This window comes from Girardinichthys multiradiatus, chromosome 17 (assembly GCF_021462225.1).
Source record: "Girardinichthys multiradiatus isolate DD_20200921_A chromosome 17, DD_fGirMul_XY1, whole genome shotgun sequence".
Lineage (NCBI taxonomy): Eukaryota > Metazoa > Chordata > Actinopteri > Cyprinodontiformes > Goodeidae > Girardinichthys > Girardinichthys multiradiatus.
This window is the reverse complement of record NC_061809.1, coordinates 6,472,010-6,488,474: the sequence shown is the minus strand read 5'-3', so window position 1 is coordinate 6,488,474 and position 16,465 is coordinate 6,472,010. Positions and strand designations below refer to the sequence as shown.

The 16,465-nt window shown below is 43.7% G+C and overlaps 1 protein-coding gene across 1 annotated transcript in view; it reads left to right on the top strand.

Moving 5' to 3' along the window:
• Window positions 1-1,073: 1,073 nt before the first annotated feature.
• The window catches only part of cog5 (component of oligomeric golgi complex 5), a 151,666-nt gene continuing 136,274 nt past the window's right edge, over window positions 1,074-16,465 (top strand). Inside the window, exons 1-5 of the mRNA XM_047389471.1 lie at window positions 1,074-1,183; window positions 1,494-1,633; window positions 5,541-5,598; window positions 14,418-14,472; window positions 15,153-15,222. Of these exons, the coding sequence (XP_047245427.1) occupies window positions 1,138-1,183; window positions 1,494-1,633; window positions 5,541-5,598; window positions 14,418-14,472; window positions 15,153-15,222 (369 nt within the window). The 5' untranslated portion in view covers window positions 1,074-1,137. The remainder of the gene's footprint in view (window positions 1,184-1,493; window positions 1,634-5,540; window positions 5,599-14,417; window positions 14,473-15,152; window positions 15,223-16,465) is intronic.

Genomic DNA, 16,465 nt, shown 5'->3' with positions numbered 1-16,465 from the left:
GAACATCAGATGGTTGTATTGATCATTTTATTAGGACCTTTTCTGAGTTGTATAAAAAACAAAATTATGAGATAGATAATTTCTATTTTAGGGTTCTTATTCATGCCTACTCATAGATTAAGAATCTTTCCAGTAATTGTTCATAGAAAAATAACAGCAAACACGGACTACAAGATTAATTTTCTGTATTTAACATTACAACCACCAAATGTCCACAGAGAGCGTTTCTGTAGACTAGCTCCCGTGCGAGTGCCATCTGGTGGAGGAGAATAGTATTACAGCTACAATTCGGATTAAAAAATTGCATATCGGTCTTCACTTGTTGCAGACAGTTATTGTGTATTTTTTCTCTTCTTTTGACTTTAAAGACATTAAAATTAATATTGAGATAATTACAGAAGCAAACACAGACACAGAGTGCTGGAGAATATATGACATTTATCAGAAATAACCATCAGATCTCATTTCAGCACAGTTGATCTGTTATGAATTAGTGGGGTCTGCAGTTCTACTTCTCTTATTGGGTGGCTGGAGTTTAAATTTACCAGATAAGAAGAGTGTGGGAAGGGCCTTGCTTAATTTGCGAAAGTTCTGCGGATGCTCTTAAAACGCCGCATTAAACGGCGTTTTGATGGGATTTTCGCCGTAATTTACGGCATCCTGACTAATAAACAGTAAAACTGTAAAAGATCAAATGAAAAAGAAAGAAGAAAAAATTTTTTTCAAGAGGCACTTTTTTGTACAGAAGAAAACGGGCAAGTGCCACATATGTGCACGTCCCTGAGTAGAATCTAGAAAGAACACAAGTGTAAGGCAGGAATGAGAAGGGCAGTGAGATTTCAAATAACAATGATCAACATATTAAGTGGGCCTGATTCACAATCCGTTGTAAAACCATTAGGAAAGTGTGTAAAGAATGCACGACTAGCTAACAGAATTTAGTAAAGTTTTTTTTACGCTGAAGTTATATTCATAGGATCACTCCTCTTCCTGGCAGTGGCGGTAACACACTTCTATTGTAAGCCGTCAATAAAATAAAACGAGAAGAACTACAACCTAAAGGGCGGCGCTAATGCACCTAAAATTCAGTTTGCAACCTGCCAAGAAGAAGCGTACATCACACACGGAAGTGTCAACATGGAAGATGGTAAAGAAGCTTCCACGAATTCACTTCTGAAAGATGGTGAGCCTGTTTTTTCAGAACAATACCTGACCTAGTAAATATTGACCAGGGTTGTTATGTAACATTGCTGACTTTTCTAACACCTATACTTAAATTTCCCTTCTCTCTCCGAGTATGTACAACTTGCAGCAGTTGGAATGTGTTTAGTAATTGGCCAAATGGACTCCTGGGCTCTTAATGCAGGGATCCAGAAAGGCTCCCCAGTTCTCTGACAATAGACAACATCTGATCTGTCTCAGACAATATGAACCGCACACTCGCCTGCTGTTTGGTGATGGAAACATGTTATGGCTTGCTGCTGTGTTTGCAGAGTGCTATGCGGATTTCCTGGACGAAGACTTTGACGTGAAGACGTACACAGCGCAGGCTATCCATCATGCTGTCATTGCTGAGCAGTTGGCAAGGCTGGCACAGGGCATCAGCCAGCTGGACAAGGAGCTGCACAGCCAGGTATTAAAGCAACGCCCATGTCATTCATAGGACCTATGAATGACATAGGCATATAAATCAGCTTTCGGAATACATCTGTTAAAACAAATTAAATCAAGTGCACATGTACATCTATTGGAAACATTTCCAAAAGACTTGCATGTCAAAACAAACGACTTCATCTTATTAAGCATCAAAGGTGCTTTCAAATGACACAAAGCTCATACATGTGGGCTCCAAAATTAAATAGCTGCCACTGTTTTATGTCCCTCGATTTACAGAGAGATAAATAATCACAAAAATGGCTTATTTCAAATAGGATTTCTGATATATCTATTGAAATCTTTATGAAACAATGTTTGGGGACTATTCTTTTAGTGGTTAGAAAGTCAGGTAATGGACTTTTCAATTCAAATGAGTTTATTTATATAGCGCCAATTCACAACACATGTCTCAAGGCACTTCACAACAGTCAGGTACATACATTCCAATAAATACTAACAATTGAACGGTGCAGTCGGAGTTAGCTTTTTATTCAAATTGGATAAAAAGTTTTTCTATCTAAGGAAAGCCAGCAGATTGCATCCAGTCAGTGACTTGCAGCATTCCCTCCTCCCAGATGAGCATGTAGAGACAGTGGACAGTCACTGGTGTTGACTGTGCAGCAATCCCTCATACTAAGCATGCATGTAGCAACAGCGGAGAGGAAAAACTCCCTTTTAACAGGAAGAAACCTCCAGCAGAACCAGGCTCAGTATGAGCGGCCATCTGCCACGACCGACTGGGGGTTTGAGAGAACAGAGCAGAAACACAAAAAGAACACAGATGCACTGATCCAGGAGTACTTTCTATGGGAAGGAAAAGTAAATGTTAATGGATGTAGCTCCTTTAGTCGTTTCACCTAGAAAGAAAGAACAGATAAACTCTGAGCCAGTTTTCAAGGTTAGAGTCTGAAAGAGAGCACATAGAATGTGTTACAGTTAAGTTCAGTCAATCACCATGTCTAGGAGAGAGAAAGGGTTAAACACTAAAAGACAGGGCTATGTGGATCATTGGTAGAGGGTGAGCATTAAGTTGTTGCCAGCAGAAGCTCGAACGATTCCCCTATCCAGAAAGGTGTCACAGGTAGACACAGAGCCAGGCCAGGTGTAGCTTCTAGGAAGAGAATAGAGAGAACAAGGGTAAAAGCTGAAATAACAGCAAATAATGCAAAATTGGAGAGTAGTGTGAGAATGTAGCGAAGAGGGTGAAAGTGGTCGTTATGTCCTCCAGCAGCCTAAGCCTATAGCAGCATAACTACACAGATAGTTTCAGTTTAGATTATTTAGTTAAACGGCGCTTATTTACAGCAATGTCATCTCAAGGAACCCCACAAAGGGTCCCACTGATGGTCATTGTTATACTAAAAACCACAAGGATTGGGATACCTCTCTCTGTCAAACTGATCACAACCATCGGAAAAGAGAATGGGTCACACAGGTAGCAGAAATGGAGGGTGTGTTTGCACCTCAACCATAACTGAGCCGGTTTAGGCTAAACCTGACTCCCCCTTACTCCAACCAACAGGGAGGGAGGAAGGCTCCCTCCCTGATAAACTAAGCCACTCTAACTATAAGCTTTATCAAAAAGGAAAGTTTTAAGCCTAGCCTTAAAAGTAGACAGGGTGTCTGCCTCACGGACTAAAGCTGGGAGCTGGTTCCACAGGAGAGGAGCCTGATAACTAAAGGATCTGCCTCCCATTTTACTTCTAGATACTCTAGGAACCACCAGTAAACCTGCAGTCTGAGAACGAAGTGCCCTGTTAGGAACATATGGAACCATCAGATCTCTGATGCATGATGGAGCTAGATCATTAAGGGCCTTATATGTGGGGAGGAGAATTTTAAATTCTATTCTGGATTTAACAAGGAGCCAATGAAGGGAAGCTAAAATAGGAGAAATATGATCTCTCTTTTTAATTTTCATCAGAACTCTTGCTGCAGCATTTTGAATCAGCTGAAGGCGTTTAACTGCATTTTGTGGACATCCTGATAGTAACGAATTACAATAGTCTAGCCTTGAAGTAACAAATGCATGGACTGGTTTTTCAGCGTCACTCCTGGATAGGATATTTCTAATTTTGGCAATGTTCCGGAGGTGAAAGAAGGAAATCCTAGAAACCTGTTTAATATAGGATTTAAATGACATGTCCTGGTCAAAAATAACACCAAGGTTTTTTACTTTATTACTGGAGGTCAATTTAATGCCATCCAGGTTGTGATTGACTAAGCAATTTCCTTTTTAAAGTCTCCAGTCCAAAGACGACAACTTCTGTCTTGTCTGAATTTAGAAGCAAATAATTTAAAGTCATCCAAGTTTTTGTATCTTCAAGACATGCTTGTAGTCTATCTAACTGATTGGGCTCATCAGGATTTATGGATAAGTAAAGCTGAGTATCATCAGCGTAACAGTGAAAATGTATCCCATGCTGCCTGATAATTTGACCTATTGGAAGCATATATATATAGTAAAGAGAATTGGCCCAAGTACTGAACCCTGTGGTACTCCACAATTAACCCTGGAGTTTAAAGATGATATATCATTTACATGAACAAACTGGAATCTGTCAGACAGATAAGATTTAAACCAGCCTAGCGCTGCTCCCCTGATCCCTACAGCATATTCCAGCCCCTTTAAGAGAATATTATGGTCGACTGTATCAAATGCAGCACTGAGATCTAACAGAACCAGAACAGACACAAGTCCATTATCTGAGGCCATAAGAATATCATTAGTGACTTTCAGCAGAGCTGTTTCAGTGCTATGATGAGCTCTGAAACCTGACTGAAACTCTTCAAACAGGTCATTGCTGTGTAAATGCTCACACATTTGATTAGCAACAATTTTCTCAAGAATTTTAGATAAGAATGGAAGATTGGATATAAGTCTGTAATTTTTCAAGTCATCTCGATCAAGCGAAGGTTTCTTAAGTAAAGGTTTAATTACAGCTAACTTAAAAGCCTGTGGTACATATCCATTTACTAACGATAGATTAATCATATCTAAAATGGGGCTGGTAATCAGAGGGAATACTTCCTCAAATAATTTGGTTGGGATTGGGTCTAACATACAAGTTGAAGGTTTAGATGAAGCTAATATTTCTGATAACTCAGGAAGCTTCACAGGATCAAAACAGTCCAAACACAAATCGGGTTCTGCAGTTATTTCCAATGTTGTCTCACTTGCTGAGGATGAAGTAATCATCTTTGGGAGTATGTCAAAGATTTTCTTTTTAATAGAATCAATTTTATTTAAGAAGAATCCCATAAAGTCATGGCTGCTAAGAGCTAAGGGAATGGATGGCTCAACAGAGCTATGACTCTGTGTAAGTTTAGCAACTGTACTAAAGAGAAACCTAGGATTATTCTTGTTCTCTTCTATTATGATGAGAAATAAGCTGTTCTTGCTGTACTTTTAACAGTCTTATTCTGCGAACATGTCAGATTTCTTATAGAGTAATATGCTTTAGTTTTTGTTGGACTAAAAACTCAGCAATAAACCCTAGCTATGTCATTAAAATGAATGGTAACAAAATACAGTAAGCGGTGTTCTGGGTATCCTTAATTTACATTAACCTTAAAAGTGATTCTGTATTTTTTTTAATGTGCCATTTGTTGCAAGAGTGCCATTTGTTTTTTTTAGGTTTGTTTTGCAAACCCTCAATCCTTAGCATCTAAATTACTTTTTCTACTAAAATAGATAGACATCCCTCATGCATAGCAATTTAATATTGTTTCAGGTGTTGTAATTAAGCATGATTTGCATGAATATTTTTTCCTAACATCTATGTACTAAATGCAAGGAAATGCTTAGCATTATTTTTCATCCCTGTGGAAATCAATGCTAAATTCAAACCAAGCACCTCTGTGTATTTATCTTTTCATTCCAGGTTGTGGCTAGGCATGAAGACTTACTGGCTCAAGCAACAGGGATCGAGTCTCTTGAGGGTATTTAACTACTTTTCTTTACAAAATCAATGTGAAATCCTAACACTTAGTTTCCTGTAACTGTCACCTCTTGGAGATGGGTTTCACCTTGCAGTGGGAAGAACAAGTATTTGATACTGTTTTTGTAGGTTTTCCTACTTGCAAAGCATGTAGAGGTATTTTAATTTTTATCATGAGGAGTACTCCCATGATAAAAATTAAAATACCTCTACATGCTTTGCAAGTAGGAAAACCTACAAAAACAGTATCAATGGGTACTCCTCAACTGAGTGGAAAATCACGTTGTGTCCAGAAAATCACAGTCTGATCTTTTTTTTCTTTTTTTTTTGCGTTTTATTACATAAGTATTTCATACATCAGAAAAACAAAACTTAATATTTGGTACAGAAACCTTTGTTTGCCCCCTCCTTGAACCGTCACCTTAACGTGGTGGAGGGGTTTGAGTGCTCAAATGATCCTAGAGGCTATGTTGTCTGGGGCCTAAATGCCCCTGGTAGGGTCTCCCATGGCAAACAGGTTCTAGGTGATGGGTCAGACAAAGAATGGTTCAAGAACCCCTCATGAAGAACACAATATCGAGGCACGTGACGTCGCCCGGTACGGCGGAGCCGGGGTCCCACCCTGGAGCCAGGCCTGGGGTCGGGACTCGTTGGAGAGCGCCTGGTGGCCGGGTTGCTCCTCGCGGGACCCGGCCGGGCCAAGCCCGAACGAGAGACGCGAGGCCATCCCCCAGTGGGCCCACCACCTGCAGGGGGAACCGTGAGGGACCGGTGCAAAGAGGATTGGGTGGCGGACGAAGGTGGAGACCTCAACGGCCCGATCCCCGGATGCTTAGGCTGGCTCTAGGGACGTGGAATGTCACCTCGCTGGGGGGGAAGGAGCCTGAGCTTGTGCGGGAGGTCGAGAGATATCGACTAGAAATAGTCGGGCTCGCCTCCACGCACAGGGTGGGCTCTGGAACCCATCTCCTTGAGAGGGGTTGGACTCTCTTCTACTCTGGAGTGGCCCACGGGGAGAGGCGGCGGGCTGGTGTGGGTTTGCTTGTTGCCCCCCAGCTCAGCCGTCTCGTGTTGGGGTTTACCCCAGTGGATGAGAGGGTTGTATCCCTGCGCCTTCGGGTTGGGGAGAGGTCTCTGACATCATTTCAGCCTACGGGCCGAGTGGTAGTGCAGAATACCCTGCCTTCTTGGCGTCCCTGTCGGGGGTGCTGGATAGTGCCCCTCCCGGGGACTCCATTATTCTGCTGGAGGACTTCAACGCCCACGTGGGGAACGACAGTGACACCTGGAGAGGCGTGATCGGGAGGAATGGCCTCCCCGATCTGAATCCGAGTGGTGTTTTGTTATTGGACTTCTGTGCTAGTCACGGATTGTCCATAACGAACACCATGTTCAAACATAAGGGTGTCCATCAGTGCACTTGGCACCAGGACACCCTAGGCAGGAGGTCGATGATCGACTTTGTTGTCGTATCATCAGACCTTCGGCCGCATGTTTTGGACACTCGGGTGAAGAGAGGGGCTGAGCTGTCCACTGATCATCACCTGGTGGTGAGTTGGATCCGCTGGAGGAGGAGAAAGCCGGACAGACTCGGCAGGCCCAAGCGCATAGTGAGGGTCTGCTGGGAACGCCTGGCGGAGCCCTCGGCCAGGGATGTATTCAACTCCCACCTCCGGGAGAGCTTCGACCAGATCCCGGGGGATGTTGGAGACATAGAGTCCGAGTGGACCATGTTCTCTGCATCTATTGTCGATGCTGCTGCCCATACCTGCGGCCGTAAGGTCTGCGGTGCCTGTCGTGGCGGCAATCCCAGAACCCGGTGGTGGACACCGGCAGTAAGGGATGCTGTTAAGTTGAAGAAGGAGTCCTATCGGCTGTGGTTGGCTTGTGGGACTCCTGAGGCGGCTGACGGGTACCGTGAGGCCAAGCGTGCTGCGGCCCGGGCTGTGGCAGAGGCAAAAACTCGGGCCTGGAAAGAGTTCGGTGAGGCCATGGAGAAGGACTACCGGTTGGCCTCGAAGCGATTCTGGCAAACCGTCCGGCGCCTCAGGAGGGGGAAGCAGTGCTTTGCCAACACTGTTTATAGTGGGGGCGGGAGACTGCTGACCTCGACTGAGGACATTATCGGGCGGTGGAAGGAGTACTTCGAGGATCTCCTCAATCCTGCCATCACACATTCCGTGGTGGAAACAGAGGCTGGGGACTCGGGGTTGGATTCTTTCATCACCCAGGCTGAAGTCACCGAGGTGGTTAAAAAGCTCCGCGGTGGCAAGGCTTCGGGGGTGGATGAGATCCGCCTTGAGTACCTCAAGTGTCTGGATGTTGTAGGGCTGTCATGGTTGACACGCCTCTTCAACATTGCGTGGCGGTCGGGGACAGTGCCTCTGGACTGGTAGACTGGGGTGGTGGTCCCCCTTTATAAGAAGGGGGACCGGAGGGTGTGTTCCAACTACAGGGGGATCACACTCCTCAGCCTCCCTGGTAAGGCCTACGCCAGGGTATTGGAGAGGAGAGTCCGACCGATAGTCGAACCTCGGCTTCAGGAGGAACAGTGTGGTTTTCGTCCCAGCCGTGGAACACTGGACCAGCACTATACCCTCTACAGGGTGCTCGAGGGTTCATGGGAGTTTGCCCAACCGGTTCACATGTGTTTTGTGGACCTGGAGAAGGCATTCGACTGTGTCCCTCGTGATGCCCTGTGGGGGGTGCTCCAGGAGTATGGAATCGGGGGCCCTTTATTAGGGGCCATCCGGTCCCTGTACGAGCGGAGCAGGAGTTTGGTCCGCATTGCCGGCACTAAGTCGGACCTGTTCCCAGTGCATGTTGGACTCCGGCAGGGCTGCCCTTTGTCGCCGGTCCTGTTCATAACTTTTATGGACAGGATTTCTAGACGCAGCCAAGGGCCGGAGGGGGTCTGGTTTGGGGACCAGTGGATTTCGTCTCTTCTTTTTGCGGATGACGTGGTCCTGCTGGCCCCCTCTAGCCAAGACCTACAGCATGCGCTGTGGCGGTTCGCAGCCGAGTGTGAAGCGGCTGGGATGAGGATCAGCTCCTCCAAGTCCGAGGCCATGGTACTCGACCGGAAAAGGGTGGCTTGTCCTCTTCAGGTTGGAGGGGAGTTCCTGCCTCAAGTGGAGGAGTTTAAGTATCTCGGGGTCTTGTTCACGAGTGAGGGAAGAATGGAGCGGGAGATCGACAGACGGATCGGTGCAGCTGCCACAATAATGGGGGCGCTGTGCCGGTCCATTGTGGTGAAGAGAGAGCTGAGCCGAAAAGCAAAGCTCTCAATTTACTGGTCGGTCTACGTTCCTACCCTCACCTATGGCCATGAACTTTGGGTCATGACCGAAAGAACGAGATCACGGATACAAGCGGCTGAAATGAGCTTCCTCCGTAGGGTGGCCGGGCACTTAGAGAAAGGGTGAGGAGCTCGGCCATCCGGGAGGAGCTCGGAGTAGAGCCGCTGCTCCTCCACATTGAGAGGAGCCAGTTGAGGTGGCTCGGGCATCTATACCGGATGCCTCCTGGACGCCTTCCTCGGGAGGTGTTTCAGGCACGTCCCACCGGGAGGAGGCCCAGGGGACGGCCCAGGACACGCTGGAGGGACTATGTCTCTCGGCTGGCCTGGGAACGCCTTGGGCTCCCCCTGGAGGAGCTGGAGGAGGTGTCTGGAGAGAGGGACGTCTGGGCGTCTCTGCTGAGTCTGCTGCCCCCGCGACCCGGTCCTGGATAAGCGGAAGACGACGAACGAACGAACGAACCTTTGTTTGCAATTACAGAGAGCAGATGTTTCCTGTAGTTCTTGACAAGGTTTGCACACACTGCAGCAGGGATTTTGGACCACTCCTCGATTGTGTTCAGGTCTGGAGACTGGCTAGGGCACTCCAGGACCATGACATGCTTCTTACAGAGCCCCTCCTTAGTTGCCCTCTCTTGTGTGCTTCGGTTTGTTGTCATGCTGGAAGATCCAGCCACGACCCATCTTCAATGCCCTTACTGAGGGAAGGAGCTTGTTGGCTAAGATCTCCCGATACACGGCCCCATCCATCCTCCCCTCAATACGGTGCAGTGATCCTGTCCTCCTTGCAGAAAATTCCCAAAGAATGATATTTCCTGCTCCATGCTTCATGGTAAGGATGGTGTTCTTGGGGTTGTACACATCTTTCTTCTTCCTCCAAATACGGCGAGTGGAGTTTAGACCAAAAAGATCAAATTTATTTTCTCATCAGACTACATGACCTTCTCCCGTTCCTCTTCTGGATCGTCCAGATAGTCATTTGCAAACTTCAGACGGGCCTGGACATGCGCTGGCTTGAGCAGGGGGACCCTGCCTGCTCTGCAAGATTTTAATCCATGGCAGCATAGTGTATTACTAATGGTCTTCTTTGAGACTGTGGTCCCAGCTCTCTTCAGGTCATTGACTAGGGTTGCTATGTAGTTCTTAGCCCCAGACCTAGGGACATTGAGCATCATCTTGAACGTCTTCCATTTTCTTATAATTGTGACAACAGTTGTAGCCTTCTCACCAAGCTGCTTGGCTAGTTCCCTGTAGCCCACCCCAGCCTTGTGCAGGTCTACTATTTTATCCCTGGATTTTAATCCTTGACAGTGTAGTGTGTTACTAATGGTCATCCTTGAGACTGTGGTTCCAGCTCTCTTCAGGTCATTGACTAGGTCCTGCCGGGTAGTGATATCGATAAATAAATAAGCCAAGAGAAAGAAACAGAAAGATTCTGTAGCCCACCCCAGCCTTGTGCAGGTCTACTATTTTATCCCTGGATTTTAATCCTTGGCAGTGTAGTGTGTTACTAATGGTCATCCTTGAGACTGTGGTTCCAGCTCTCTTCAGGTCATTGACTAGGTCCTGCCGTGTAGTGATATTGATAAATAAATAAGCCAAGAGAAAGAAACAGAAAGAGGGAGAAAGGAGAGAGAGGAGCTAAAATGATAACATATAGACTAACATTAACTCTGTACATCAGGGGTCCCTAAACCCCGTTCTCTGGTCCAAATCAGGACCCAGAGAGCATTTTGTCAGGATTGCAAAGCATTGTCTCATTTACTATGTAGATATAGACATTTTACTCCTGCTGCGTCTGACTTTTGAACAGGCACGACGGGCAGCTATGTGGGTCTACAACATTCTGGCCCACACTCCAAGCCAGCCGGTGGTAGTAATGCACCACATTGTTGTATGCCAAACGTCAGAAAATGACAAAGAAGAAACTGCTATGCGGGGTCCTTGATCGTGGGTTGCTAATCCTCCTTTTCCACTGGCTCGTTTTAGGCGGTGCGGCAACTTTCCTCTCAGTTTTGCTCTACTCGATTTGGTACCAGTTGTGTTTTCACTGAACCACTGACGGCTCGAGCTATAGCGGTAGCCCCACCTCCAGCCGTCAGTGTAGTGCGCTATGCTGTTAACAGCTAGTTTACTAGTTTGGGAGCTCACCCATGCTCACAGTACAATGACTTGGTGGCGCACAGATGAGTGAGTAAAACAAAATGGCTTTGTCAAAAATACATAAAGTGGACTATTAAAATCGCACATTTAAAGATTAATGGACAGAAGCACACCCTTTCCTTTTAACTTCTGTCAGGTGTAAGGCCAGTCTGCGTTATATGTTCTTAATTAGTTGGACTTATAAAGCATGGACATCTAAAGAGACATTATGAAACCAAGCATAAGAACTTTAACCAAAGCTATCAGCCTGGGTCTGACGGTAGGACAAGAAGAATAAATGAACTGAGGGGACAGTATGAACGAGTTACATGGCTGATAACACAGTCTCTTACAGCTCAACAGTAAGCATACAAGTGTTGAGGGGCATATGAATAATTGATCAGTAGTTAAAAACCAAAATATTTGAAAATATTTGTCAGATTTAAAATGTTCAGACCCTAGCGTTTAGATGATGGAGGTAGTGGACCTCCTACTATTTCAGTTTGGGACCCCTGCTCTACATCTAGTATGCTGACAGAAGTGAATAAGCTAAAATTATCAAAAACAATGTTAAAATGCTAATGTTCACATGTAAACTATCAGTAGCATGTATAGAATGACAGCAATAGTTTATAAGCTGAAATTAGCAAAATGGCTAATGTTAGCTAAAATGCAACATTAGCATGTTGGCTATCACTAGCATGTTGGCTAACATTAACTTAGTCCATTTATAATCTGGTGAACCCAGGGATGTCGACTGCGTTTTTCGGCTCTCCACAGGAAAAACACCGTAATTAGGTCCGTGAAATCCATGTCCGCCATGTTCAGTTGAAAGTAGCAGATGGAAGCTCCTCCTATTTGATGACGCGGCGAAGTGTTGCCGCTTGTTGACATTTGGCAACGCAGAGTTCACGCGGAATGTCAAGCGGGCAAAAGCACACAAATGACGCAAAATATTCGCAGAACCTGCGTTCGGTGTGAACGCACCTTAAAACAGAATGATAAATAATCATGTATTTGTACATAGCACTTTTCAATAAATTCATAGTTTTATATATTATAAAAAATAACAGTGTATGCTTTTTCAGTATTTCTTATGTCATTCTTTTGTGACATGTTTTTGTTGCACTATGCTCTTTGTTGAAGTGCATGTCTTCATAGTTTTCCCGATTTTATGAATTAACTGGCAAGTTTTATTTCATATGCCATATAAATAAAGGCAGTCTGATTTGAAAGAGAGAGCTACCTGAAGAATTCCCTCCACAGTTCTTCTGATGTTGTCAATGGATTTGACACCCTCCATCTCCCTTGTGGCCAAAATCCGGTTCACCATCTTCCAATTCAGAATGTAATGAACTGTGACAGTGATGTAGTGTGTGCTGGTCCTCTCCTCTGTCCAAAGGTCTGTGGTTACAGCATGGTCTGTAGTCTGCACAAAAGGAATTAATATTGCGTTATTAGGCCTCCAATATCTTACATAAAATAGATGACCAGTTTAGAATAAAATTGAGCAGTTTAAAAAAGGGGAAAGAAATCTACTGCTAGGATAATTACTGATGGACTATTGTGTGATAAAGGTAAAGTTTTTTGCTTTACAAAATAGTGTGATGTGACATACCTGATGAAGCTCTTCCATGATCAGCTGTTTAACTTTGTCATATTCCTCTTGAACATGGCGGGAGACTGTGCGTGCACACGGTAGTATGTCTTCCACCTGCACCTCTCCATATTTGGCTCCAATGTCGAGCAGGTCCTGAGCAACGCTGATAAAGCCTTTCCCCTCTACTGTAGCAAAGGGTCTTAAATCTTGGCTGCACATGCGAGAAATTTTGTTGGTCAGATGAGACTTGACGTGTGATGGTATTTTTCGTTTAACGAATGAAGAGATGCAGGGCTGATTTAATCCAGAATTTGCCTTACAAGTGTGCCTTTTGAGACCGCTCGTCCCGGAATCACTGGTGTACTTGATTATTACTAAACACGTTTTACAAGCAGCATACTGCGTGTTAACACCGCTACATTCAACTCTCCTGAAGTTTGGTAATATTTGCGAATTTCCTGTCAGCTCTATGAGTTTAATAGATTGGTCCTTACTTTTGACTTTACGTTGCAAATCCAATTTTATCATGTCCAGTTCTCCACCTGCGTTTGCTCCCTCCATTGCTGCGTTTTGAACGCATGTGGAAAACATCGATCAGAAGCACTGTTGGGTTGTGGTTGAAGCCCTGTTGGCTTGTGGGTCGTGTAGTTCATTTGACTCGCATTATAGTATAGGCTTCTTGGAAAAAAACTACACAATGGCGCCGTCGATCCAAGTTTGTTTTTTCTTAAAGTTTATAACAAAGTCTCAGTTTTACATTTCCAAAGACAATAGATCCTAGTTTATTTTTCCTCCTATTGGTTAGCTCCCGCTTCCGTCTGCTCCCGTTCATGTTTTATCCTGTACCGTCCCAATCACGGGATCCTTACTCATTTTGTCTCCCGTCCCATGGGAATCCCGTGACCCGTGGGACTCCCGAAAAAATGTCAGCCTCTAGTGCGCACCCTAGTGAGAGAGACAGGAAGAGTAGAGGCAGAAAGAAAGAAAGAAAGACACAATCACTGACAGATATACAGGAAGCAGTGAGGATTGACTCAGCCAATCAGAGCTGAGCACAGTGTGAACGCCACAAGCTGAATTCTTTAGCTGTAAACTGGCAGAAACAATCTGAAGTTGACTGCAGAAAATTTGCTGAAATGTAGCCAATTAGCAGAAATGCCAAACTCCTCTGCAAAAACTTGGCAGAAAGAAGCTAAGGTTGATGGCAGAATGTTGGCTAAAATTCAATGAATTACCAGATAACAGAAGAGTTAGCAGGCAGAAGCTTAAGTTGACAGCAGAAAATCATCTGAAATCTGATAAATCAGCAGAAATGGCAGAAACATTACCAAGAAAAACTATCATCCTAACTGTTTAAGTAGAAAGATAGTGAGCTAAAAACAGCCAAACAGGCTAAAGTTAGTATTATAACAGCAGTGTATAAGCCAAAATTAGCTAAAAAGCTGATGCTAGCTAAAATACTAACAGTAGTTTTTTGGCTAACAATAGCATGTTCACTAACATTAATTCACTAATTAATGAGACAATACAATAATTCAATATGTTAATTTTGGCTTATAAGTGAATTTTAGCCTAAATGCTTATGTTAGCTTAAATGCTAACATTAGCATGTGGGCTACTCCTAGCATATGTGTGATAAAATTAGATTTTGTTTTCTTAGTTTTAATGCTCCCTTAGCTTTTGCAGCTCTTGATATGTACCACCAGATGAAGCGAGTGCATTCTAACAAGTAAACTTTTTTTAATTAAAAGTTCTGAAAAAAACATTCTCTTATTTTCAGGGGTACTTCAGATGATGCAGACAAGGATCAGTGCCCTGCAGGCTGCTGTTGACAGGTAAATAACCAGCTTGGATGATTAGGTTGGTTTAGCTGGAATTTGGCTGTTGATCCAACAAAGCTTAGTTCAACCCCATGGTTGACTGGTCTTAGGAACTTAAAACAACAGGCCAGCTGAACCATAAACTTCTTCTGACTCTGAATAAAGTCACCTCTGGTAATTCTTTTGATGCTGGAACTCTATTGACAAAAGCAATACATGTTTTCTTTTTTTTTAATTTGCTACAGTTTAGCAGTGTCACAATCTCTTTGAGTAGTATGTTACTGAGTTTTCCCAATATTTGAGCTAATGTTTTGCATCCAAAGAGCTGATGGAATCTGAAGCTGACAAATGCTTCTGGATTGAAAGAGTTGTAGGTCCTTAGTGTATACTGTGGTTGTGGTATGAATCCGGAGCAGCGGAACTATGGGTTTTCTCCACAAAGCTGCTCCACCTCTAACTTGGATGTTCAGTTCAAATCTAAATCTTACTTTAAAAAAATCGGGGTTGAATTGGAGCCTCAGGTTATACTTTCCCTTTGACCTCTTAAAGTGTGTTTTTTTTTTTCTTTTGTAGCATTAATCTTCTTCCTGTATTATTGTGACAACTTCAAATAGTTTTTAGGTGTCTTGGAGAAGTTCCTGAGGTGGAAACACCCATCTGATGGTCAGTTAATAACTCCATACATTTCTTTCTAGGATAAGGACAAAGATCGTTGATCCCTATAACAAGATTGTGGCCAGGATCACTCAGCTAGCCAGACTGCAGGTAACTCTGAACTTACTGTACGTTCTTGTTGATGATTTATTACACTGATGGTAAAAAGGTTTTTCTTTTTCAAGGCATTGTAAGAGTAGTTAAGTTCTTTTTAGGTCTTAGATCAAATAAATATGTCAGAGTGTGTCATTGTGTAACCAAAATGAAGCCATAGGCAGTCTGTTCCAGTGCCCAGAGGCTCATTTAACAACAATTTATTTTCGCTGAGGGTTGTTTACTCTGACTGGGCTCAATTTGCTGGGATGTCCACTCCTTACAAGATTGGCAGCTGACTGAATTGTTTCCACTTCTCTCTCTGTAGATTGATGGCCTCAGATTGTTTAGAACTAGTCTTCTGACCTTTCCTAGATTGACAGGCAGCAACAGCTGCTTCTCTAAGGTCATTGCTGACGTATTTGTGTCCTTGCATCATTTTACCACACATCTTTATGCTCTAGACCAGCAACTGCTAAAACTCCTGCTTTTATAGAGGTGCTCACACTAATGATGATAACCTATTCAATCCAATTGATCAGCAGCCCTTAATTTTTTTTAAAACACAGATTCTGAATTTTGGCTACGTTTGGTTTTTAAAATGCTTTGATAAATGACATTGTGTGATGTATGAGGTAACATTGCTTAACTAAGGTTGTGTTTATTATTTAGGACCAAGTAGGGGCCAGGTTATTATCTTTATTGTTTAATTTAATTTTAAAGGAAAAGGCTGTACTTACTCTTGAGTGATGTACTATTAACATTTTGTGAGTTACATGTGTATAGGCTTTGAAACCCCAAAAGATAAAATACTTCCTGCTTTGTACTTTCTCTGGATTTTTATTCCATAAAATATGGATTCGTTTTTTTACGTAAAACCTGTCAGGACTTGATTTTCAGCTTTACCTTTATCCACACATCTTTCTGTTCGTCTTCCACTTTCTCTGCTTTTTCTTTAACATATGTCAGTAGGTACATCCATCCATCTATTGTTGGAGTTGTCCTTCTAAACTCCTGCGCATTCGTTTATTTGGTCAAAGCATCTTAATTCTGTACGAGAAACTAGACTTGAATCTCTAAGAAAGAAAAACACGGACTAAGTGATAAAGCTGTTCACCCGGCAGGGGAGAGAGGTGCTGCATCTATGTAGTCAGGAACACATCTGTTTTTCTCTCCCCTGCACCGTTCTTTTATTGAACACACACATACTATAGGAAATATACATTTTACATTTGTTGTGCAGCCCTTCTCAGTTTCTCAC